The 25,443-nt window shown below is 48.0% G+C and overlaps 1 protein-coding gene across 1 annotated transcript in view; it reads right to left on the bottom strand.

Annotated features, from left to right (window-relative positions):
• The window catches only part of NHEJ1 (non-homologous end joining factor 1), a 201,126-nt gene extending 177,230 nt beyond the window's left edge, over window positions 1-23,896 (bottom strand). The window contains exons 1-3 of the mRNA XM_038748968.1: window positions 23,719-23,896; window positions 12,957-13,205; window positions 2,104-2,242 (exon numbers count right to left, since the gene is read on the bottom strand). Coding sequence (XP_038604896.1) covers window positions 2,104-2,242; window positions 12,957-13,205; window positions 23,719-23,895 — 565 coding nt within the window. The 5' untranslated portion in view covers window position 23,896. The remainder of the gene's footprint in view (window positions 1-2,103; window positions 2,243-12,956; window positions 13,206-23,718) is intronic.
• Window positions 23,897-25,443: the final 1,547 nt, after the last annotated feature.

The raw sequence follows: 25,443 nt of genomic DNA, 5'->3' as shown, positions 1-25,443 counted from the left end.
TTATTATAATTACAGGTGAGGTGACTGAGGCCCAGAGAAGTGAGGTGACTCACCCAAGGTAACCCATGGACAAATGATGAAGCCGGGATTACTGAGATCAAGGCCCTACTGAGAGCTCACCTCCTCCAGGAGGCCTTCCCCCACTGAGCCCCTTCCTTCCTCTCCCCCTCGTCCCCCTCTCCATCCCCCCCATCTTACCTCCTTCCCTTCCCCACAGCACCTGTATATATGGATAGATGTTTGTACAGATTTATTACTCTATTTATTTATTTATTTATTTTACTTGTACACATCTATTCTATTTATTTTATTTTGTTAGTATGTTTGGTTTTGTTCTCTGTCTCCCCCTTTTAGACTGTGAGCCCACCGTTGGGCAGGGACTGTCTCTATATGTTGCCAATTTGTACTTCCCAAGCACTTAGTACAGTGCTCTGCACACAGTAAGCGCTCAATAAATACGATTGATGATGAGGATGATTAGAACTGAGGTCCTCTGATGCCCAGGCCAGTGATCGTTTTTTTTTTCATGGCATCTGTTAAGCGCTTAACTAGGTGTCAGACGCTGGACTAAGCGCTGGGGTGGATACAAGGTGATCAGGTTGGACCCAGCCCCTGTCCCACGTGGGCCTCACGGTAGGGACTGTCTCTATATGTTGTCAACTTGTACTTCCCAAGCGCTTAGTATAGTGCTCTGCACACAGTAAGCGCTCAATAAATACGATTGATTGATTGATTGATTGATTGATTCATCCCCCATTTTCCAGATGAGGTAAATGAGGCCCAGAGAAGCCAAGTGACATTCATTCATTCATTCATTCATTCAATCGTATTTATTGAGCGCTTACTGTGTGCAGAGCACTGTAGTAAGCGCTTGGGAAGTCCAAGTTGGCAACATCTAGAGATGGTCCCTTCCCAAAAGCGGGCTCACAGGCTAGAAGGGGGAGACGGACAACCAAATTAGGTGGCGGAGCCGGGATTAGAAACCACGACCTCCGACTCCCAAATCCGGGCTCTTTCCCCTGAGCCCCCCTGCCTCCCCCGCGGCTGCCCTAGAGAAGCCGCGTGGCTCAGTGGGAAAAGCCCGGGCTTTGGAGTCAGAGGTCACGGGTTCAAATCCCGGCTCTTCCAACTGTCAGCTGGGTGACTTTGGGTGAGTCACTTCGCTTCTCCGGGCCTCAGTGACCTCATCTGGAAAATGGGGATGAAGACTGGAAGCCCCTCGTGGGACCACCTGATCACCTTGGAACCTCCCCAGCGCTTAGAACAGGGCTTTGCACGTAGTAAGCGCTTAATAAATGCCATCGTTATTATTATTAGACTGTGAGCCCACTGTTGGGTAGGGACTGTCTCTATATGTTGCCAACTTGGACTTCCCAAGCTCTGCACACAGTAAGCGCTCAATAAATACGATTGATTGACTGATTGATTGATTATTATTATTATTATTGTTGTTGTTATTATTCTTATTATTACCTCGGCTGAGCGTGGCCCTGCCGCTTAATAAATGCCGTCATTATTATTATTAGACTGTGAGCCCACTGTCGTGTAGGGACTGTCTCTATATGTTGCCAACTTGTACTTCCCAAGCTCTGCACACAGTAAGTGCTCAATAAATACAACTGATTGATTGATTATTATTATTATTACTATTATTATTATTATTACCTCGGCTGAGCGTGGCCCCGCCGCTGAATAAATGCCATCGTTATTATTATTCAACTGTGAGCCCACTGTTGGGTAGGGACCGTCTCTCTATGTCGCCAACTTGGACCTCCCAAGCGCTTAGTCCAGTGCTCTGCACACAGTAAGCGCTCAATAAATACGACTGATTGACTGATTGATTGATCCAGCTTTACTTCTGTTTATTCTGATGACTTGACCCCTGTCCACATGTTTTGTTTTGTTGTCCGTCTCCTGCTTCTAGGCCGTGAGCCCGTTGTTGGGTAGGGACTGTCTCTAGATGTTGCCGACTTGGACTTCCCAACCGCTTAGTCCAGTGCTCTGCACACAGTAAGCGCTCAATAAATACGATTGATTGATGATGATGATGATGATAATGATGATGGTGATGATGATGATGATGATTATTATTATTATTATTACCTCGGCTGAGCGTGGCCCCGCCGTCCTCGTAGTCCTGGATCTGGGTGTCCTTGAGGCGCAGGAGGCCCGCCAGCTCTCGCACCTGGCTCTGCAATGCCAGGCTCATACCCATCAGGGGCCGCACCAGCTGCTCAAACACCTGGGGAGAGAGAAAGAGAGAGGGGGGGCCGCACGGGGGTCAGTCGGTCGGCTGGCCCGCGGACCACCGCGAAGGCCACGGAAGCCTCAATCCATCATTCATTCATCCATTCAGTCGTACTTATCGAGCGCTCACCGTGTGCAGAGCACTGGACTAAGCGCTTGGTGTCATCCTCGACTCCGCTCTCTCATTCACCCCTCACATCCAAGCTGTCACCAAAACCTGCTGGTCTCAGCTCCGCAACATTGCCAAGATCGGCCCTTTCCTCTCCATCCCAACCGCTACCCTGCTCGTTCAAGCTGTCATCCTATCCCGTCTGGACTACTGTATCGGCCTCCTCTCCGATCTCCCATCCTCGTGTCTCTCCCCACTTCAATCCATACTTCACGCCGCTGCCCGGATTATCTTTGTCCAGAAACGCTCTGGGCACATTACTCCCCTCCTCAAAAGTCTCCAGTGGCTCCCAATCAACCTGCGCATCCGGCAGAAACTCCTCACCCTGGGCTTCCAGGCTGTCCATCCCCTGGCCCCCTCCTCCCTCACCTCCCTTCTCTCCTTCTCCATCGCAGCCCGCACGCTCCACTCCTCCACCGCTGATCTCCTCACCGTACCTCGTTCTCGCCTGTCCCGCCATCGACCCCCGGCCCACATCATCCCCCGGGCCTGGAATGCCCCCAATCCCTCTGCCCCTCCGCCAAGCTCGCTCTCTTCCTCCCTTCAAGGCCCTGCGGAGAGCTCACCTCCTCCAGAAGGCCTTCCCAGACTGAGCCCCTTCCTTCCTCTCCCCCTCGTCCCCCTCTCCATCCCCCCCATCTTACCTCCTTCCCTTCCCCACTGCACCTGTATACATGTATATATGTTTGTACATATTTGTCACTCTATTAATTAATTTATTTATTTATTTTACTTGTACCTATCTATTCTATTTATTTTATTTTGTTAGTATGTTTGGTTTTGTTCTCTGTCTCCCCCTTTTAGACTGTGAGCCCACTGTTGGGTAGGGACTGTCTCAAGATGTTGCCAACTTGGACTTCCCAAGCGCTTAGTACAGTGCTCTGCACACCGTAAGCGCTGAATAAATACGATTGATGATGATGATGATGTAGTACAAGTCGGCAACATATAGAAACGGTCCCTACCCAACAGCGGGCTCACCGTCTAGAAGGGGGAGACGGACGATAAAACAGAACACATGGATGGGTGTCAAGTCGTCAGAACAAATAGAAATAAAGCTAGATGCACATTATACAACTGTATATATGTCTGTACAGATTTATTACTCTATTTTACTTGTACATATCTATTCTATTTATTTTGTTAGTATGTTCAGTTTTGTCATCTGTCTCCCCCTTTTAGACTGTGAGCCCACTGTTGGGTAGGGACCATCTCTAGATGTTGCCAACTTGGACTTCCCAAGCGCTTAGTCCAGTGCTCTGCACACAGTAAGCGCTCAATAAATACGACTGAATGAATGAGGTTGTCCCACGGGGGGAGGCTCACAATCTTAATCCCCATTTTCCAGATGAGGTCACTGAGGCCCAGAGAAGTGAAGTGACTGAATGAGAGGACAGTAGAACCCAGCTGGTTCGTACATATTTATTACTCTATTTATTTTACTTGTACATATTTCCTATTCTATTTGCTACATATTCTGTGTGCAGAGCACTGTACTAAGCGCTAATGCCCTCCCTGCTCCAATCCGCCAAACTAGCTCACTTCCCCCCTTCAAACCTGGACTTCCCAAGCGCTTAGTACAGTGCTCTGCACACAGTAAGCGCTCAATAAATACGATTGAATGAATGAAAGCGGCAGCTAGAGAAACAGCATGGCTCAGTGGAAAGAGCCCGGGCTTTGGAGTCAGAGGTCATGGGTTCAAATCCCCGCTCCACCAACGGTCAGCTGTGTGACTCTGGGCAAGTCACTTCACTGAGCCTCAGTTACCTCATCTGGAAAATGGGGATTAGGACTGTGAGCCCTCCATGGGACAAACCTGATCACCTTGTAACCTCCCTAGCGCTTAGAACAGTGCTTTGCACATAGTAAGCGCTTAATAAATGCCATCATTATTATTATTATTATTATGAAAGCCCCACTGAAAGCTCACCTCCTCCAGGAGGCCTTCCCGGACTGAGGCCCCCTCTTTTCTTCTGCTCCTCCTCCCCTCCGCTCTACCCTCCTCCCCACCCCACAGCACTTATGGATATTTGTATATATTCATTATTTGTATATTATTTGTATATATTCATTATTTTATTAATGACGTGTAACGATTAGAAGCAGCTTGGCTCAGGGGAAAGAGCCCGGGCTTTGGAGTCAGAGGTCATGGGTTCAAATCCCAGCTCTGCCAATTGTCAGCTGTGTGACTTTGGGCAAGTCACTTCACTTCTCTGGGCCTCAGTTCCCTCATCTGTAAAATGGGAATTAAGACTGTGAGCCCCCCGTGGGACAAACTGATCACCTTGTAGCCTCCCCAGCGCTTAGAACAGTGCTTTGCACATAGTAAGCACTTAATAAATGCCATCATTATTATTATTATTATTATGTGTACACATCTATAATTCTATTTATTTATATTGATGCTGTGGATGCTTGTCTAGTTGTTTTGTTTTGCTGTCTGTCTCCCCCTTCTAGACTGCGAGTCCGTTGTTGGGCAGGGATTGTCTCTGTTGTTGAACTATACTATCCAAGCGCTTAGTACAGTGCTCTGCACAGAGTAAGCACTCAATAAATATCAAATGAACGAATGAATGAGTGACAGGAGGCAGAGAGGTCAGCGAGGAGGCCGATACGGTAATCCAAGTGGGAGAGGATGAGTGACTGGATGAACAGCGTGGCTCAGTGGAAACAGCCCGGGCTTTGGAGTCCGAGGTCATGGGTTCAAATTCCGACTCCACCACTTGTTAGCTGGGTGACTTTGGGCAAGTCACTTCACTTCTCTGGGCCTCAGTTCCCTCATTCGGAAAACGGGGATGAAGATTGTGAACCCCCCCGTGGGACAACCTGATCACCTTTTAACCTCCCCAGCGCTTAGAATGGTGTTTGGCACATAGTAAGCACTTAATAAATGCTATCATTATTATTAGTAGTAGCACAGTGCTCTGCACAGAGTAAGCGCTCAATAAATATCATCGAATGAACGAATGAATGAGAGACAGGAGGCAGAGAGGTCAGTGAGGAGGCCGATACAGTAATCCAAGTGGGAGAGGATGAGTGACTGGATGAGCAACATGGCTCAGTGGAAAGAGCCCGGGCTTTGGAGTCGGAGGTCATGGGTTCAAATCCTGACTCCGCCACTTGTCAGCTGGGTGACTTTGGGCAAGTCACTTCACTTCTCTGGGCCTCAGTTCCCTCATCTGCAAAATGGGGGTGAAGACTGTGAGCCCCCCGTAGGACAGCCTGATCACCTTGTAACCTCCCCAGGGCTTAGAACAGTGCTTTGTACATAGTAAGTGCTTAATAAATGCCATTATTATTATTATTATTATTACTGAAGGCCCACCTCCTCCAGTTTTACTTGTACATATCTATTCATTTTATTTTGTTAGTATGTTTGGTTTTGTTCTCTGTCTCCCCCTTTTAGACTGTGAGCCCACTGGTGGGTAGGGACCGTCTCTATATGTTGCCAACTTGGACTTCCCAAGCGCTTAGTCCAGTGCTCTGCACACAGTAAGCGCTCAATAAATACGATTGATTGATTGATTGATTCCCTGACTCAGCCCCCATTTCCTCTTCTCCCACTCCCTTCTGCGTCACCCTGACTCGCTCCGCTTATTCATCTCTGCTCCCAGCCCCACTCCGTTTATGCCCATTTCTGTCATTTATTATTTAAACATTAATGTCTGTCTCCCCCGCTCTAGACTGTGAGCTCATTGTGGGTAGGGAATGTGTCTGTTTATTGTTGTACTCTCCCAAGCGCTTAGTACAGTGTGCACAGAGCACATGTCTCCCCCTTCTAATAATAATAATAATAATGATGGCATTTATTAAGCGCTTACTGTGTGCCAAGCACTGTTCTAAGCGCTGGGGAGGTTACAAGGCGATCAGGTTGTCCCACGGGGGGCTCACAGTCTTAATCCCCATTTTACAGATGAGGGACTGAGGCCCAGAGAATAATAACAATAATGATGATATTTGTTAAGCGCTTACTATATGGCAAGCACTGTTCTAAGCGCTGGGGAGGTTACAAAGTGATCAGGTTGGCCCAAGGGGGGCTCACAGTCTTAATCCCCATTTTACAGATGAGGGACTGAGGCCCGGAGAATAATAATAATAATGATGATATTTGTTAAGCACTTACTATGTGCCAAGCACTGTTTTAAGCGCTGGGGAGGTTACACGGTGATCAGGTTGTCCCACTGGGGGGGCTCACAGTCTTCATCCCCATTTTCCAGATGAGGTAACTGAGGCCCAGAGAGGTGAAGTTTCTTGCCCAAAGTCGCCCAGCTGACAATTGGCGGAGCCAGGATTTGAACCCATGACCTCTGACTCCAGAGCCCGGGCTCTTTCCATTAAGCCACGCTGCTTCTCATTCATTCATTCATTCGTTCATTCAATCGTCTTTATTGAGCACTCACTGTGTGCAGAGCACTGGACTAAGCGCTTGGGAAGGACAAGTTGGCAACATACAGAGACGGTCCCGACCCAACAACGGGCTGTGAGCCCCCTGGGGGGACAACCTGATCACCTTGTAACCTCCCCAGCGCTTAGAACAGTGCTTTGCCCATAGTAAGCGCTTAATAAATGCCATTATTATTATTAGAACCCACAACGTCTGAGTCCCAAGCCCGGGCTCTTTCCACTAGGCCGTGCTGCTTATCAAATACCATCAGAGCCCTCTGTTGGGTAGGGACCGTCTCTAGATGTTGCCGACTTGGACTTCCCAAGCGCTTAGTCCAGTGCTCTGCACACAGTAGGCGCTCAATCAATACGATTGAATGATTAATAAATGCCATCATTATTATTAGAACCCGCGACCTCTGAGTCCCAAGCCCGGGCTCTTTCCACTAAGCTGTGCTGCTTATCAAATACCATCAGAGCCCTCTGTTGGGTAGGGACCGTCTCTAGATGTTGCCAACTTGCACTTCCCAAGCGCTTAGTACAGTGCTCTGCACACAGTAAGCGCTCAATAAATAGGAATGAATGAATGAATGATTATTGTCCGGGCGCCCTAAAGGCCCAAGGACGAGGCATGACTGGGGGAGCGGCGCCCCCTGCCGGCAGCCAGGGGAACCTGATAATAATAATAATAATAATAATAATAATAATAATAATAATAATAATATTGGCATTTGTTAAGCACTTACTATATGCAAAGCACTGTTCTAAGTGCTGGGGAGGATACAAGGTCATCAGGCTGTCCCACTGGGGGCTCACAGTCTTCACCCCCATTTGACAGATGAGGGAACTGAGGCCCAGAGAAGTGAAGTGGCTTGCCCAAAGCCACACAGCCGACAAGTGGTGGAGCTGGGATTTGAACCCATAGTAATCAACTTGGACTTCCCTAGCGCTTAGTCCAGTGCTCTGCACACAGTAAGCGCTCAATAAATACGATTGAATGAATGAATGAATAATAATAATGATGGTGGCATTTGATAAGCGCTTACTATGTGCCAAGCACTGTTCTAAGCACTGGAGGGATACAAGGTGATCAGGTTGTCCCCTGGAGGGCTCAAAGTCTTCATCCCCATTTTCCAGATGAGGGAACTGAGGCTCAGAGAAGTGAAGTGACTTGCCCAAAGTCACACAGCAGACATGTGGCAGAGCCGGCATTCGAACCCATGACCACTGAGTCCCAAGCCCGGGCTCTTTCCACTGAGCCACGCTACTTCTCCAAATAATAATGATGGCATTTATTAAGCGCTTACTAGGTGCCAAGCACTGTTCTAAGCGCTGGGGAGGGATATAAGGTGATCAGGTTGTCCCCCATGGGGCTCGCAGTCTTCATCCCCATTTTCCAGATGAGGGAACTGAGGCCCAGAGAAGTGAAGTGGCTCGCCCAAGGTCACATAGCTGACAAGTGGAAGGGTCGGAATTTGAACCCATGATCACAATAATAATAATAATGGAACTTGCTAAGTGCTTACTATGTCCCCAGCACTGTTCTAAGCGCTGGGGGGGATCCAAGTTCAAATTAGGCCGGACACAGTCCCTGCCCCACATTGGACTCCCATGTGGAGAAGCAGCGTGGCTTAATCAATCAATCAATCATATTTATTGAGCACTTACTATGTGCAGAGCACTGGACTAAGCGCTTGGGAAGGACAAGTTGGCAACATAGAGAGACAGTCCCTACCCACCAGTGGGCTCACACTCTAAAAGGGGGAGACAGAGAACAAAACCAAACATACTAACAAAATAAAATAAATAGAATAGATATCAATCAATCAATCAATCGTATTTATTAAGCACTTACTGTGTGCAGAGCACTGTACTAAGCGCTTGGGAAGTCCAAGTTGGCAACATCTAGAGACAGTCCCTACCCAACAGTGGGCTCACAGGCTAGAAGGGGGAGACAGAGAACAAAACCAAACATATTAACAAAAGAAAATAAATAGAGCATATTAACAAAATAAAATAAATAGTACAAGTAAAATAAATACATAAATAGAGTAATAAATCTGTTCAAACATATCTACATCTATCCAGGTGCTGTGGGGAAGGGAAGGAGGTAAGATGGGGGGGATGGAGAGGGGGATGAGGGGGAGAGGAAGGAAGGGGCTCAGTCTGGGAAGGCCTCCTGTGACAAGTGACAAAGGACATGGGTTCTAGTTCCGCTCCGCCGCTTTAATAGTGATCATTTATTAAGCGCTTACTATGTGCAAAGCACTGTTCTAAGCGCTGGGGAGGTTACAAGGTGATCAGGTTGTCCCACGGGGGGCTCCCAGTCTTCATCCCCATTTTCCAGATGAGGGAACTGAGGCCCAGAGAAGTGAAGTGGCTCACCCAGAGTCACCCAGCTGCCAATCAGTGGAGCCGGGGTTTTGAACCCACGACCTCTGACTCCAAAGCCCGGGATCTTTCCACTGAGCCCCACTGTTGTCAGCTGCGTGGCTTTAGGCGAGTCACTTCACTTCTCTGGGCCTCAGTTATCTCATCTGGAAAACGGGGGTTAAGAACTTTGGGCAAGTCACTTCACTTCTCTGGGCCTCAGTTCCCTCATCTGGAAAATGGGGGTGGAGACTGTGAGCCCCACGTGGGGCAACCTGATCACCTTGTATCCCCCCCACCAGCGCTTAGAACAGTGCTTGGCCCATCGTAAGCACTCAACAAATGCCATCATTATTATTATTATTATTATTATTATTCTCCGTGCCTCGGTGACCTCATCTGTAAAATGGGGATGAAGACTGGGAGCCCCACGTGGGGCAACCTGATCACCTTGGATCTCCCCCAGCGCTTAGAACAGTGCTTGGCCCATCGTAAGCACTCAACAAATGCCATCATTATTATTATTATTATTCTCTGTGCCTTAGTGAACCCATCTGTAAAATGGGGATGAAGACTGGGAGCCCCCCGTGGGACAACCTGATCACCTTGGATCTCCCCCAGCGCTTAGAACAGTGCTTGGCCCATCGTAAGCGCTTAACAAATGCCATCATTATTATTATTATTATTCTCTGTGCCTCGGTGACCTCATCTGTAAAATGGGGATGAAGACTTTTGTTGCCAATATGTTGCCAATTTGTACTTCCCAAGCGCTTAGTACAGTGCTGTGCACACAGTAAGCGCTCAATAAATACGATTGATTGATTGATTGATTGACTGTGAGCCCCCCGTGGGACAACCTGATCACCTTGCATCTCCCCAAGCGCTTAGAACAGTGCTTGGCACACAGTAAGCGCTTCACAACTACCATTATAATTATTTATTATTATTATTGGGCTCGCGCTCTTAATCCCCATTTGATAGCTGAGGTCACCGAGGCACAGAGAAGTGAAACGACTTGCTCAAAGTCACACGGCTGACAACTGGCAGAGGAGGAATAAAAAAACCTGTCAATCAATCGATCAATCAATCAATCAATCGTATTTATTGAGCGCTTACTGTGTGCAGAGCACTGGACTAAGCGCTTGGGAAGTACAAGTTGGCAACATATAGAGACGGTCCCTACCCAACCTTAGAACAGTGCTCTGCACATAGTAAGCGCTTAACAAATGCCATCATTATTATTATTATTATTATTATTATTATTATTATTATTATTATTATTAGTGGGCTCAATCAATGCACGGTGTCCACTGAGGACTGACTGGGTGCAGAGCACTGTACTAAGCGCTTGGGAGAGTCCGATACATCAGAGTTGGTAGACACCGTTCCCTGCCCACACGGAGCTGACAGTGGAAGCAGCCTGGCCTAATCAATCAATCAATCACATTTATTGAGCGCTTACTGTGTGCAGAGCACTGGACTAAGCGCTTGGGAAGTACAAATTGGCAACATCTAGAGACGGTCCCTACCCAAAAGTGGGCTCACAGTCTGGAAGTCATGACACAGTCTAGAGTCAGAGGTCATGGGTTCTAATTCTGGCTCCGCCACTTAGCTGTGTGGCTTTGGGCAAGTCATTTCACTTCTCTGGGCCTCAGTTCCCTCATCTGGAAAATGGGGATTAAGACTGTGAGTCCCCCGTGGAACAACCTGATCACCTTGGAACCTCCCTAGCTCTTAGAACAGTGCTTTGCACATACTAAGCGCTTAATAAATGCCATTATTATAATTATTTTCTGTGCCTCAGTTCCCTCATCTGCAAAATGGGGACTGTGAGCCCCCCGTGGGACAACTGGATCACCTTGGAACCCCCCAGCGCTTAGAACAGTGCTCTGCACATAGTAAGCGCTTAATAAATGCCATAATAAGAAGCAGCGTGGCTCAGTGGAAAGAGCCTGGGCTTTGGAGTCAGAGGTCGTGGGTTCAAATCCCGGCTCCGCCACTTGTCAGCTGGCTCCGCCAATTGTCAGCTGTATGACTTTGGGCAAGTCACTTCAGTTAACACATCTGGAAAACGGGGGTGAAGACTGTGAGCCCCCCACGGGACAACCTCTAAACCTTGGAACCTCCCCAGTGCTTAGAACAGTGCTCTGCACATAGTAAGCGCTTAATAAATGCCATTATTATTATTATTATTCTCTGTGCCTCGGTTCCCTCATCTGCAAAATGGGGACTGTGAGCCCCCCGTGGGACAACCTGATCACCTTGGGACCTCCCCAGCGCTTACAGCAGCGCTCTGCACATAGTAAGCGCTTAGTAAATGCCATAATAAGAAGCAGCGTGGCTCAGTGGAAAAAGCCTGGGCTTTGGAGTCAGAGGTCATGGGTTCAAATCCCAGCTCCGCCACTTGTCAGCTGTGTGACTTTGGACTTCTCTGGGCCTCGGTTCCCTCATCTGTAAAGTGGGGACTGTGAGCCCCCCGTGGGACAACCTGATCACCTTGGGACCTCCCCAGCACTTACAGCAGCGCTCTGCACATAGTAAGCGCTTAATAAATGCCATAATAAGAAGCAGCGTGGCTCAGTGGAAAGAGCCTGGGCTTTGGAGTCAGAGGTCGGGGGTTCAAATCCCAGCTCCGCCACTTGTCAGCTGTGTGACTTTGGGCAAGTCACTTCACTTCTCTGGGCCTCAGTTCCCTCATCTGGAAAATGGGGATGAAGACTGTGAGGCCCCCGTGGGACAACCTGATCACCTTGTAACCTCCCTAGCGCTTAGAACAGTGCTTTGCACATAGTAAGCATTTAATAAATGCCATTATTATTATTATTCTCTGTGCCTCGGTTCCCTCATCTGCAAAATGGGGACTGTGAGCCCCCCCATGGGACAACCTGATCACCCTGGAACCTCCCCAGTGCTTAGAGCAGTGCTTTGCACATAGTAAGCGCTTAATAAATGCCATTATTATTATTATTCTCTGTGCCTCGGTTCCCTCATCTGCAAAATGGGGACTGTGAGCCCCCCTGTGGGACAACCTGATCACCTTGGAACCTCCCCGGCGCTTAGAACAGCGCTCTGCACATAGTAAGCGCTTAATAAATGCCATAAGAAGAAGCAGCGTGGCTCAGTGGAAAGAGCCTGGGCTTCGAAGTCAGAGGTCGTGGGTTCAAATCCCAGCTCCGCCACATCAGCTGGCTCTGCCAATTGTCACCTATGTGACTTTGGGCAAGTCACTTCACTTCTCTTGGCCTCAGTTCCCTCATCTGGAAAATGGGGATGAAGACTGTGAGGCCCCCGTGGGACAACCTGATCACCTTGTAACCTCCCTAGCGCTTAGAACAGTGCTTTGCACATAGTAAGCATTTAATAAATGCCATTATTATTATTATTCTCTGTGCCTCGGTTCCCTCATCTGCAAAATGGGGACTGTGAGCCCCCCGTGGGACAACCTGATCACCTTGGGACCTCCCCGGCGCTTAGAGCGGCGCTCTGCACATAGTAAGCGCTTAATAAACGCCATTATTATTATTATAAAAAATGAAGCATTCTAGTAATAATGAAAGGCAGCCCTGCCTGCCGGCTGTCCGTACTCCCTCAGAGTGAGGGTCAATCAATCAATCAATCGTATTTATTGAGCGCCTACTGTGTGCAGAGCACTGTACTAAGCGCTTGGGAAGTCCAAGTCGGCAACATCTAGAGACGGTCCCTACCCGACAGTGGGTTCGCAGTCGAGAAGGGGGAGACGGAGGACAAAAGCAAACCTACGACCATCCCGCGGGGCCCCCCGACTCACCAGGCTGGAGGGGGCCGGGGCGCAGTGGAAATCCCAGCGGAAGGGCAGGCCGGCCAGCTGGCTGCCCACGCTCAGCGTGAGGGTCCCGGCGGCGCGGGCGCAGCGGAAGGTGGTCTCGGGGGGCGACTGGCCGGGCCGGGGGTCCCCGCCGGGGTGGGGGTCTCCCCCATCCCCCAGGGCGGAGCGCAGCAGGCCGTCCAGGCGCGACAGGAAGGCAGCCGGGGGGGCCGTCAGCCGCTTGTTCAGCTCCTGCGGACGCCGGGATGGACCGGACCGTCGGTCAATCAATCATCAATCAATCAATCAATCGTATTTATCGAGCGCTTACTGTGTGCAGAGCACTGGACTAAGCGCTTGGGAAGTCGGCCGGCCGACGGAGACAGAGATAAGCGGGGGCATTCATTCAGTTGGTCAATCGTATTTATTCAATCAATCAATTAATCGTATTTATTTATCCCGCCATCGACCCCCGGCCCACGTCATCCCCCGGGCCCGGAATGCCCCCAATCCCTCTGCCCAACCGCCAAGCTAGCTCTCTTCCTCCCTTCAAGGCCCTGCTGAGAGCTCACCTCCTCCAGGAGGCCTTCCCAGACTGAGCCCCTTCCTTCCTCTCCCCCTCGTCCCCCTCTCCATCCCCCCATCTTACCTCCTTCCCTTCCCCACAGCACCTGTATATATGGATATATGTTTGTACAGATTTATTACTCTATTTATTTATTTATTTAGTTATTTTACTTGTACATATCTATTCTATTTATTTTATTTTGTTACTATGTTTGGTTTTGTTGTCTGTCTCCCCCTTCTAGACTGTGAGCCCACTGTTGGGTAGGGACCGTCTCTATATGTTGCCAATTTGTACTTCCCAAGAGCTTAGTCCAGTGCTCTGCACATAGTAAGCGCTCAATAATTACGACTGATGATGATTTATTGAGCGCTTACTGTGTGCAGAGCACTGGACTAAGCGCCTGGGAAGTCGGCCGGCCGACGGAGACAGAGATAGGTGGGGGCATTCATTCAGTCATTCAATCGTATTTATTGAGCGCTTCCTGTGTGCAGAGCACTGGACTAAGCGCTTGGGAAGTCAGCTGGCCGACGGAGACAGAGATAGGCGGGGGCATTCAGTCATTCAGTCGTATTTACTGAGCGCTTCCTGTGTGCAGAGCACTGGACTAAGCGCCTGGGAAGTCAATCGGCCGACGGAGACAGAGATAGGTGGGGGCATTCAGTCATTCAGTCGTATTTATTGAGCGCTTCCTGTGTGCAGAGCACTGGACTAAGCGCTTGGGAAGTCCAAGTGGGCAACATATAGAGACGGTCCCTACCCAGCAACGGGCTCACAGTAAGCGCTAACAGATACCCCAATTATTATTACGGTCAATTTGTCCCTTCACTTCTCTGGGCCTCAGTTCCCTCATCTGGAAAATGGGGATGAAGACTGGGAGCCCCCCGTGGGGCAACCTGATTACCTTGTATCTACCCCAGCGCTTAGAAAAGTGCTTTGCACATAGTAATCAATCAGTCGTATTTATTGAGCGCTTCCGGTGTGCAGAGCACTGGACTAAGCCCTTGGGAAGTCCAAGTTGGCAACATATAGAGACGGTCCCTACCCAACAGTGGGCTCACAGTCTAAAAGGGGGAGACAGCGCTTAACACATACCAACATTATTATTATTATTATTATCACAAACAAAAAAGTGTTTAATAATAATAATAATAATAATAATAATGGCATTTATTAAGCACTTACTATGTGCCAAGCACTGTTCTAAGCACTGGGGAGGTTACAAGGTGATAGCAAGCACTTAAACAGCAGCACCAAGGTCCAGTGAGTAGAACCAGGGCCTGGGGAGTCAAAGTCAAGACTGTGAGCCCGCCGGGGGACAACCTCATTCACTCATTCATTCAATCATATTTATTGAGCGCTTACTATGTGCAGAGCACTGGACTAAGCGCTTGGGAAGTACAAGTTGGCAACATATAGAGACGGTCCCTACCCAACAGCGGGCTCACAGTCTAAAAGGGGGAGACAATCAATCAATCAATCGTCTTTATTGAGCGCTTACTGTGTGCAGAGCACTGTACTAAGCGCTTGGGAAGGACAAAAGTTGGCAACATCTAGAGACGGTCCCTACCCAACAGCGGGTTCAGAGACGGAGAGACAAGCACAGACAGACAGCCAGAGAGACGCGCAAACACGGACCGAGGGTCGGAGGCAGACAGAGAAAGTCTGCCGTGTGACCTTGGGCAGGTCACTTCTCTGGGCCTCAGTTCCCTCATCTGTGAAATGGGGATGGAGACTGTGAGCCCCACGGGGGACAGGGACTGCGTCCAATCTGATTAGCCTGTAGCCACCCCGGCGCCTAGCGGCGTGGCTCAATGGACGGAGCCCGGGCTTGCGACTCAGAGGTCGTGGGTTCTAATCCTGGCTCCGCCACTTTCATTCAATCGTATTTATTGAGCGCTTACTATGTGCAGGGCACTGGACTAAGTGCTTGGGAAGTCCAAGTTGGCAACATATAGAGACGGTCCCTACCCAACAGCGGGCCTCGTCGGCTGTATGACTTTGGGCAAGTCACTTCAATCAATCAATCAATCAATCGTATTTATTGAGCGCTTACTGTATGCAGAGCACTGGACTAAGCGCTTGGGAAGTCCAAGTTGGCAACATATAGAGACAGTCCCTACCCAACAGTGGGCTCACAGTCTAAAAGGGGGAGACAGAGAACAAAACCAGACATACTAACAAAATAAAATAAATAGAATAGATATGTACAAGTAAAGTAAATAAATACATAGAGTAATAAATATGTACAAACACATATACATATATACTTCGCTTCTCTGGGCCTCAGTTCCCTCGTCTGTAAAATGGGGGTTGAGACTGTGAGCCCCATGTGGGACAACCTGATCACCTTGTATCATCATCAATCGTATTTATTGAGCGCTTACTATGTGCAGAGCACTGTACTAAGCGCTTGTATCCTCCCCAGCGCTTAGAACAGTGCTCTGCACATAGTAAGCGCTTAACAAATGCCATCGTTATTATATTCCCCTCCCCACAGCACCTGTATACGTTTGTACAGATTTATTACTCTATTTATTTTACTTGTACATATTTACTATTCGATTTATTTTCTTATTGATGTGCATAGAGCTTTAATTCTATTTGTTCTGACGACTTGACACCCGTCCACGTGTTTTGTTCTGTCGTCCGTCTCCCCCTTCCAGACCGGGAGCCCGTCGTTGGGTAGGGACCGTCTCTAGATGTTGCCGACTTGGACTTCCCAAGCGCTTAGTACAGTGCTCCGCACACGGTAAGCGCTCAATAAATACGACTGGATGAATGAATGAATGAGTGCTGCGGGGCTGAGGGCCGGGGAATGAAGAAAGGGAGCAAGTCAGGGGTTGGTTTGGGGTGCTTACTGTGTGCTGAGCACCTAGGAGAGGACAATCCAGCAGAGTTGGTAGGCATGCTCCCTGCTCACAGTGAGCCTGGAGGGCAGAGTGTAATAATAATAATAATAATAATAATAATAATAATAATAATAATAATAATGGCATTAATAATGGTATGTTGCCAACTTGTACTTCCCAAGCGCTTAGTCCAGTGCTCTGCACACAGTAAGCGCTCAACAAATACGATTTATTGATTGATTGATTGATTTCTTAAGCGCTTACTATATGCAAAACACTTCTAAGCGCTGGGGGGGGATATTAGGTCCTCAGGTTGTCCCACGTGGGGCTCACGGTCTTCATCCCCATTTTCCAGATGAGGTCACTGAGGCTCAGAGAAGTGAAGCGACTTGCCCAAGGTCGCACAGCAGACGTGTGGCGGAGTCGGGATTAGAACCCACGACCTCTGACTCCCAAGCCTGGGCTCTTGCCACTGAGTCACGCTGCTTCTCTGTAGAAGGTGTACGCGCTTGGATCTGACCCCTTTGGGAATTTCGTAATAATAATAATAATAATAATAATAATGGTACTTGTTAAGGGCTTACTATGTGCCAAGCACTGTTCTGAGCGCTGGGGTAAACACCCCCACCCTCAACCCCACGGCACTTATGTCCACAGCCGTAACTCTTAACTTTATAATAACGTCGGTCTCCGCCTCTGGAGAGGCAGCGTGGCTCAGTGGAAAAAGCCCGGGCTTTGGAGTCGGAGGTCATGGGTTCAAATCATCATCATCATCATCAATCGTATTTATTGAGTGCTTATTATGTGCAGAGCACTGTACTAAGCGCTTGGGAGAGGATAATACAACAATAAACTGGCGCATTGTAGGGCCCTTAGCTGCAAGGAGTACTCTCCCCCTTCCCATCCCCGCTGCCCTACCTCCTTCCCCTCCCCGCAGCACCTGTATATATGTTTGTACAGATTTATTACTCTATTTTACTTCTACATATTTACTATTCTGTTTTATTTTTTTAATATGTTTTGTTTTGTTGTCTGTCTCCCCCTTCTAGACTGTAGGCCCGCTGTTGGGTAAGGACCGTCTCTATATGTTGCCAACTTGGACTTCCCAAGCGCTTAGTCCAGTGCTCTGCACACAGTAAGCGCTCAATAAATACGATTGATTGATTGATTGATTTATGGAGTGCTTACTATGTGCAAAAGCACTGTCCTAAGCGCTTGGGAGAGTAAGCCCTTACTGAGCACTTCACAAATATTATTGTAATATATAGTGAATGAGTGAATATTATTATTCATTCATTTATTCAATCGTATTTGTTAATAATAATAATTATGGCATTTATTAAGCGCTTACTATGTGCAAAGCACTGTTCTAAGCACTGGGGAGGTTACAGGGTGATCAGGTTGTCCCATGGGGGGCTCACAGTCTTCATCCTCATTTTCCAGATGAGGTCACTGAGGCCCAGAGAAGTGAAGTGACTTGCCCAAAGTCACACAGCTGACAATTGGCGCTTACTGTGTGCAGAGCACTGTACTAAGCGCTTGGGAAGTTCAAGTTGGCAACATCTAGAGACGGTCCCTACCCAACAGTGGGCTCACAGTCTAGAAGGGCTCACAGTCTATTACTATTATTGTAAAGTCGGGGCTCAATGAATGCCGTGCAACTATCAATAATAATAATAATGATGGTATTCGTTAAGCGCTTACTATGTGCCAAGCACCGTTCTAAGCGCTGGGGAGGATACAAGGTCATCAGGTTGTCCCACATAGGGCTCACAGTCTTCATCCCCATTTTCCAGATGAGGTCACTGAGGCCCAGAGAAGTGAAGTGACTTTCCCAAGGTCGCACAGCTGACAAGTGGCGGAGCCGCGATTAGAACCCACGACCTCTGACTCCCATTCATTCATTCATTCATTCAATTGTATTTATTAAGCGCTTACTGTGTGCAGAGCACTGGACTAAGCGCTTGGGAAGGACAAACCCAAGCTGGGCTCTTGCCACTAAGCCACACTGCTCTTCATTCATTCATTCATTCATCCGTATTTATTGAGCGCTTACTGTGTGCAGAGCACTGTACTAAGCACTTGGGAAGTAATAATAATACTAATGGCATTTGTTAAGCGCTTACTATGTGCAAAGCACTGTTCTAAGCACCGGGGGGGAGGGGGGCGTTTGGGAAGTACAAGTCGGCAGCACATAAATACCACCGAATGATCGACTGATATGTGCCCAGCACTGTGCTAAGCACTGGGGTAGAGACGAGATCATGAAGCTGGACGTGGGGTCGTCCAGCGTGGGGCTCACGGTCTAAGGAGGATAATAAGAATAAAAAGCAGCGTGGCTTAGTGGAAAGAGCCCGGGCTTGGGACTCAGAGGTCGTGGGTTCGAATCCCGGCTCCGCCACTTGTCAGCTGTGTGACCTTGGGCAAGCCACTTCACTTCTCTGGCCCTCAGTGACCTCATCTGGAAAATGGGGATGAAGACTGTGAGCCCCCCGTGGGACAACCTGATCGCCTTGTAACCTCCCCAGCGCTTAGAACAGTGCGTTGAACATAGTAAGCGCTTAACAAATACATTATTATTATTATTAAAATGGGGGTGAAGACTGTGAGCCCCCCGTGGGACAACCTGATCGCCTTGTAACCTCTCAAGCGCTTAGAACAGCGCTTTGCACATAGTAAGCGCTTAATAAATGCCATCATCATCATTATTATTAATAATAAATACGATTGAATGAATGAATGAATAATAATATTCACTCATTCACTATATATTACAATAATATTTGTGAAGCGCTCAGTAAGGGCTTACTCTACCAAGCGCTTAGGACAGTGCTTTTGCACATAGTAAGTGCTCCATAAATCAATCAATCAATCAATTGTATTTATTGAGCGCTTACTCTGTGCAGAGCACTGTACTAAGCGCTTGGGAAGTAGAAGTCAGCAACACATAAATACCACCGAATGATCGACTGATATGTGCCCAGCACTGTGCTAAGCACTGGGGTAGAGACGAGATCATGAAGCTGGACGTGGGGTCGTCCAGCGTGGGGCTCACGGTCTAAGGAGGATAATAAGAATTAAAAGCAGCTTAGTGGAAAGAGCCCGGGCTTGGGACTCAGAGGTCGTGGGTTCGAATCCCAGCTCCGCCACTTGTCAGCTGTGTGACCTTGGGCAAGCCACTTCTCTGGGCCTCAGTGACCTCATCTGGAAAATGGGGATGACGATTGTGAGCCCCCGCGTGGGACAACCTCATCACCTTGCATCCCCCCACCCCCTGCCCAGCGCTTAGAAATGTGCTTGGCACATAGTAAGCGCCTAATAAATACCATCATTATTATTATTGTTATAATTAATAATTGCGGTAGCTGTTAAGCACTTACTATGTGCCAAGCACTGTTCTAAGTGCTGAGACGGAGCCGAGCAAATCGGGTGGGACACAGTCCCCATCCCATGTGGGGCTCACGGTCCCGGTCGCCATTTTGCAGTTAATAATAATAATAATGATGGCATTTGTTAAGTACTTATCATCACCATCATCAATCGTATTTATTGAGCGCTGACTGTGTGCAGAGCACTGGACTAAGAGCTTGGGAAGAACAAGTTGGCAACATATAGAGACGGTCCCTACCCAACAGTGGGCTCACAGTCTAAAGGGGGGAAGACAGAGAACAAAACCAAACATACTAACAAAATAAAATAAATAGAATAGATATGTACAAGTAAAATAAATAGAGTAATAAATCTGTACAAACATCTATACATATATACAGGTGCTGTGGGGAAGGGAAGGAGGTAAGATGAGGGGAATGTACCACGCACTGTTCTAAGCATTGGGGGAGCGGGGATACAAGGTAATCAGATTGTCCCATGTGGGGATGGCAGTCTTCATCTCCATTTTCCAGATGAGGTCACTGAGGCCCAGGGAAGTGAAGTGACTTGCCCAAAGTCACACAGCTGACAAGTGGCAGGGGCTGGGATTAGAACCCATGACCTTCTGGGTCCCAGGCTGCTCTGCTGCACTCTCCCAGATAATTATAATAATAATAATAATAATAATAATAAATAATAATAATAATAATAATAATAATAATAATGGCATTTATTAAGCACTTACTATGTGCAAAGCACTGTTCTAAGCGCTTGATGCTCAGCACAGTGCTCTAGACTGTGAGCCCGCTGATGGGTAGAGACTGTCTCTCTATGTTGCCAATTTGTACTTCCCAAGCGCTTAGTACAGTGCTCTGCACATAGTAAGCGCTCAATAAATACGACTGATGATGATGTTGCCGACTTGGACTTCCCAAGCGCTTAGTCCAGTGCTCTGCACACAGTAAGCGCTCAATAAATACGATTGAATGAATGAATGAATGTTCTCTTGCACTCAGCTGACTGTAGCGTTTTAAGGGCAGGGATCGTGTCTACTGTGCTCTCCTAAGCGCTCACTACAGTGCTCTGTTGGGTAGGGACTGTCTCTCTTTGTTGCTGAGTATGTTGCCGATTTGTACTTCCCAAGCGCTTGGTCCAGTGCTCTGCACACAGTAAGTGCTCAATAAATATGATTGAATGAATAAATGTTACCTTGTCCTCTCCAAAGCGCTTAGTCCAGTGCTCTGCACACAGTAAGCGCTCAATAAATATGATTGAATGAATGAATGTTATCTTGCCCTCTCCAAAGCGTTTAGTCCAGTGCTCTGCACACAGTAAGCGCTCAATAAATACGACTGAATGAAGGAATGAGCGCATAAAGCAGACTATATAAGCTCCTTGAGGGCAGGGATCTTGTCTAACTCTCTTCGACTCTCCCAAGCGCTCAGCCCAGTGCTCTGCCCACAGTTAGCCCTCGATTCATTCATTCCATCGTACTTATTCACAGTGCTCTGCACATAGTAAGCGCTCAATAAATACGATTGATGATGATCCATTCATTCAGAAGAAGCAGCGTGGCTCAGTGGAAAGAGCACGGGCTTCGGAGACGGAGGTCACGGGTTCAAATCCCGGCTCCGCCGCTTGTCAGCTGGGTGACCTTGGGCAAGTCACTTCACTTCTCCGGGCCTCGGTGACCTTATCTGTAAAATGGGGATGAAGACTGTGAGCCCCACGTGGGACAACCTGATCACACTGTATCCCCCCCAGCGCTTAGAACAGTGCTTTGCACATAGTAAGCGCTTAACAAATACCATTATCATTATTATTATTATTATTCAGTCAGTCGGTCTTGTAGTCCGGGGATCACCTCCTGATAACGAGCTCCGGAGTCAGGGCCCCCCAGTTCCTTTCTCTGGACTTCCCAGTGTCCCTGCTCTCTTAAGAGTTTGTTTATTTCATCATTTGGGTCATAAATTCTGAATTCACCTAAACCAGCATTTTGAATTTGTGCAACCTTTTTGGACACCTCCCCAATAATCTGTCGCCTCCATTTCTCGGCTTTTGGAAGCTCGTTGCACTCTGAGGCCAGAAAAGGGCTCCATTCTTTGACTTTGCCTTCCTCAAGCTGAGCTTGGCGAATAGATTATGTGTATATGTTTGTACATATTTATTACTCTATTTATTTACTTATTTTACTTTTAGACTGTGAGCCCACTGTTGGGTAGGGACTGTCTCTATATGTTGCCAATTTGTACCTCCCAAGCGCTTAATACAGTGCTCTGCACATAGTAAGCGCTCAATAAATACGATTGATGATGATGATTTTACTTGTACATATTTATTCCATTTATTTTATTTTCTTAATATGCTTTGCTTCATTGTCCGTCTCCCCCTTCTAGACTGTGAGCCCGCTGTTGGGTAGGGACCGTCTCTCTATGTTGCCGACTTGGACTTCCCAAGCGCTTAGTACAGTGCTCTGCACACAGTAAGCGCTCAATACATACGATTGATTGATTGATTGTACTTCCCAAGCGCTTAGTCCAGTGCTCTGCACACGGTAAGCGCTCAATAAATACGACTGAATGAATGAATATTTGTACAGATTTATTACTCTATTTATTTTACTCGTCCATATTTCCTATTCTATTTATTTTGTTAATGAGGTGCATCTAGCTTTACTTCTATTTATTCTGATGACCTGACACCTGTCCACATGTTTTGTTTTATCGTCCATCTCCCCCTTCTAGACTGTGAGCCCACTGTTGGGTAGGGACCATCTCTAGATGTTGCCGACTTGTCCTTCCCAAGCGCTTAGTCCAGTGCTCTGCACACGGTAAGCGCTCAATAAATACGACTGAATGAATGAATATTTGTACAGATTTATTACTCTATTTATTTTACTCGTCCATATTTCCTATTCTATTTATTTTGTTAATGAGGTGCATCTAACTTTACTTCTATTTATTCTGATGACCTGACACCTGTCCACATGTTTTGTTTTATCGTCCGTCTCCCCCTTCTAGACTGTGAGCCCGCTGTTGGGTAGGGACCATCTCTAGATGTTGCCGACTTGTACTTCCCAAGCGCTTAGTCCAGTGCTCTGCACACGGTAAGCGCTCAATAAATACGACTGAATGAATGAATCTTTGTACAGATTTATTACTCTATTTATTTTACTCGTACATATTTACTATTCTATTTATTTTGTTAATGAGGTGCATCTAGCTTTACTTCTATTTATTCTGATGACCTGACACCTGTCCACGTGTTTGGTTTTATCGTCCGTCTCCCCCTTCTAGACTGTGAGCCCACTGTTGGGTAGGGACCGTCTCTAGATGTTGCCGACTTGTACTTCCCAAGCGCTTAGTACAGTGCTCTGCACACAGTAAGCGCTCAAGAAATACGATTGAACGAATGAATGAATGAATGAAGACGACTGAATGAATGAATGAAACCTCGCCAAGGCCGCCACGGCCTTTTCTGCATTTCGAGCCACGGTGCCGGAGCCGGGGCCGCTGCACTAACCGTGTGCAGAGCACTGGACTAAGCGCTTGGGAAGTATAGTTCAGCAACAAAGAGAGACAATCCCTGCCCTCAACGGGCTCACAGTCTAGAAGCGGGGGAGACACCGTGGCTCAGCGGAAAGAGCCCGGGCTTTGGAGTCAGAGGTCATGGGTTCAAATCCCGGCTCCGCCACTTCATCATCATCATCATCAATCGTATTTATTGATTGATGTCACTTGTCAGCTGTGTGACCTTGGGCAAGTCACTTAAGTTCTCTGGGCCTCAGAGACCTCATCTGGAAAATGGGGATGAAGACTGTGAGCCCCCCGTGGGACAACCTCATCACCTTGTAACCTCCCCAGTGCTTAGAACAGTGCACATAGTAAGGGCTTAATAAATGCTATCATTATTATTATTAAAACAAGGAAGCAGGCAATAAACGGGGCCCGGCTTCGTCCCGAGGGTGGCCGCCCCTCACCTTGGCCCTCCTGCTGACCAGATCCGAGTCGACCCTCTCGAGCCAGGCGTGCTGGAGGTCGCAGAGCAGCAGGGTGTAGCCGCGGTCGGTGAAATGGGCTTTGGCCAGCAGCGAGTCCCCAGGCAGTTGAAGCCAGGCCCAGGGGCGGCACAGCAGGTCGTCTTCCGGCTCCTCCATCTGCGCGAAAACATTCATCCCCGTTAGCCTCCCCCCCCGGCCGGGCACCCCGTGTCCCCCTTTTCCCCCTACTGCTGGCGCCGGCCCCCCATCCCCATCCCCACTTAATAATAATATAAGCGCTTTCTATGTGCCAAGCACTGTTCTAAGCGCCGGGGAGGTTACAAGGTGATCAGGTTGTCCCACGGGGGGCTCACAGTCTTAATCCCCACTTTACAGACGAAGTAACTGAGGCCCAGAGAAGTGAAGTGACTCGCCCAAAGTCACACAGCTGACAATTGGCGGAGCCGGGATTTGAATCCATGAGCCCTGACTCCAAAGCCCGGGCTCTTTCCACTGAGCCCCGCTGCTTCTCATTATATAATAATAATGATATATGTATATATGTTTGTACATATTTATTACTCTATTTATTTATTTATTTTATTTGTACATATCTATTCTATTTATTTTATTTTGTTAGTATGTTTGGTTTTGTTCCCTGTCTCCCCCTTTTACACTGTGAGCCCACTGTTGGGTAGGGACTGTCTCTATATGTTGCCAATTTGTACTTCCCAAGCGCTTAGTACAGTGCTCTGCACATAGTAAGCGCTCAATAAATACGATTGATGATGACTAAGCGCTTACTCTGTGCCAAGCACTGTTCTAAGCGCCGGGGAGGTTACAGGGTGATCAGGTTGTCCCACAGGGGGCTCGCAGTTTTAATCCCCATTTTACAGATGAGGAACTGAGGCGCAGAGAACTGACTTGCCCAAAGTCACCCAGCTGACAATTGGCGGAGCCGGGATTTGAACCCATGACCCCTGACTCCAAAGCCCGGGCTCTTTCCACTGAGCCACGCTGCTTCTCATTATATAATAATAATGATGGCATTTACTAAGCGCTATGTGCCAAGCACTGTTCTAAGCGCTGGGGAGGTTACAAGGTGAGCAGGTTGTCCCACTTGGGGCTCACAGTCTTAATCCCCATTTTACAGATGGGGCAACTGAGGCACAGAGAAGTGAAGTGACTTGCCCAAAGTCACACAGCTGACAATTGGCGGAGCCGGGATTTGAACCCATGACCCCTGACTCCAAAGCCCGGGCTCTTTCCACTGAGCCCCGCTGCTTCTCATTATATAATAATAATGATGGCATTTACTAAGTGCTTACTATGTGCCAAGCACTGTTCTAAGCACTGGGGAGGTTACAAGGTGATCAGGTTGTCCCACGGGGAGCTCACAGTTTTAATCCCCATTTTACAGATGAGGAACTGAGGCACAGAGAAGTGAAGTGACTTGCCCAAAGTCACACAGCTGACAATTGGCGGAGCAGGGATTTGAACCCATGACCCCTGACTCCAAAGCCCGGGCTCTTTCCACTGAGCCCCGCTGCTTCTCAGTATATAATAATAATGATGGCATTTACTAAGCGCTTACTATGTGCCAAGCACTGTTCTAAGCGCTGGAGAGGTTACAAGGTGAGCAGGTTGTCCCACTTGGGGCTCACAGTCTTAATGCCCATTTTACAGATGGGGTAACTGAGGCACAGAGAAGTTGTCACTTGCCCA

This window comes from Tachyglossus aculeatus, chromosome 1, assembly GCF_015852505.1.
Source record: "Tachyglossus aculeatus isolate mTacAcu1 chromosome 1, mTacAcu1.pri, whole genome shotgun sequence".
Taxonomy (NCBI): Eukaryota; Metazoa; Chordata; class Mammalia; order Monotremata; family Tachyglossidae; genus Tachyglossus; species Tachyglossus aculeatus.
This window is presented reverse-complemented; position numbering and strand designations above follow the sequence as displayed.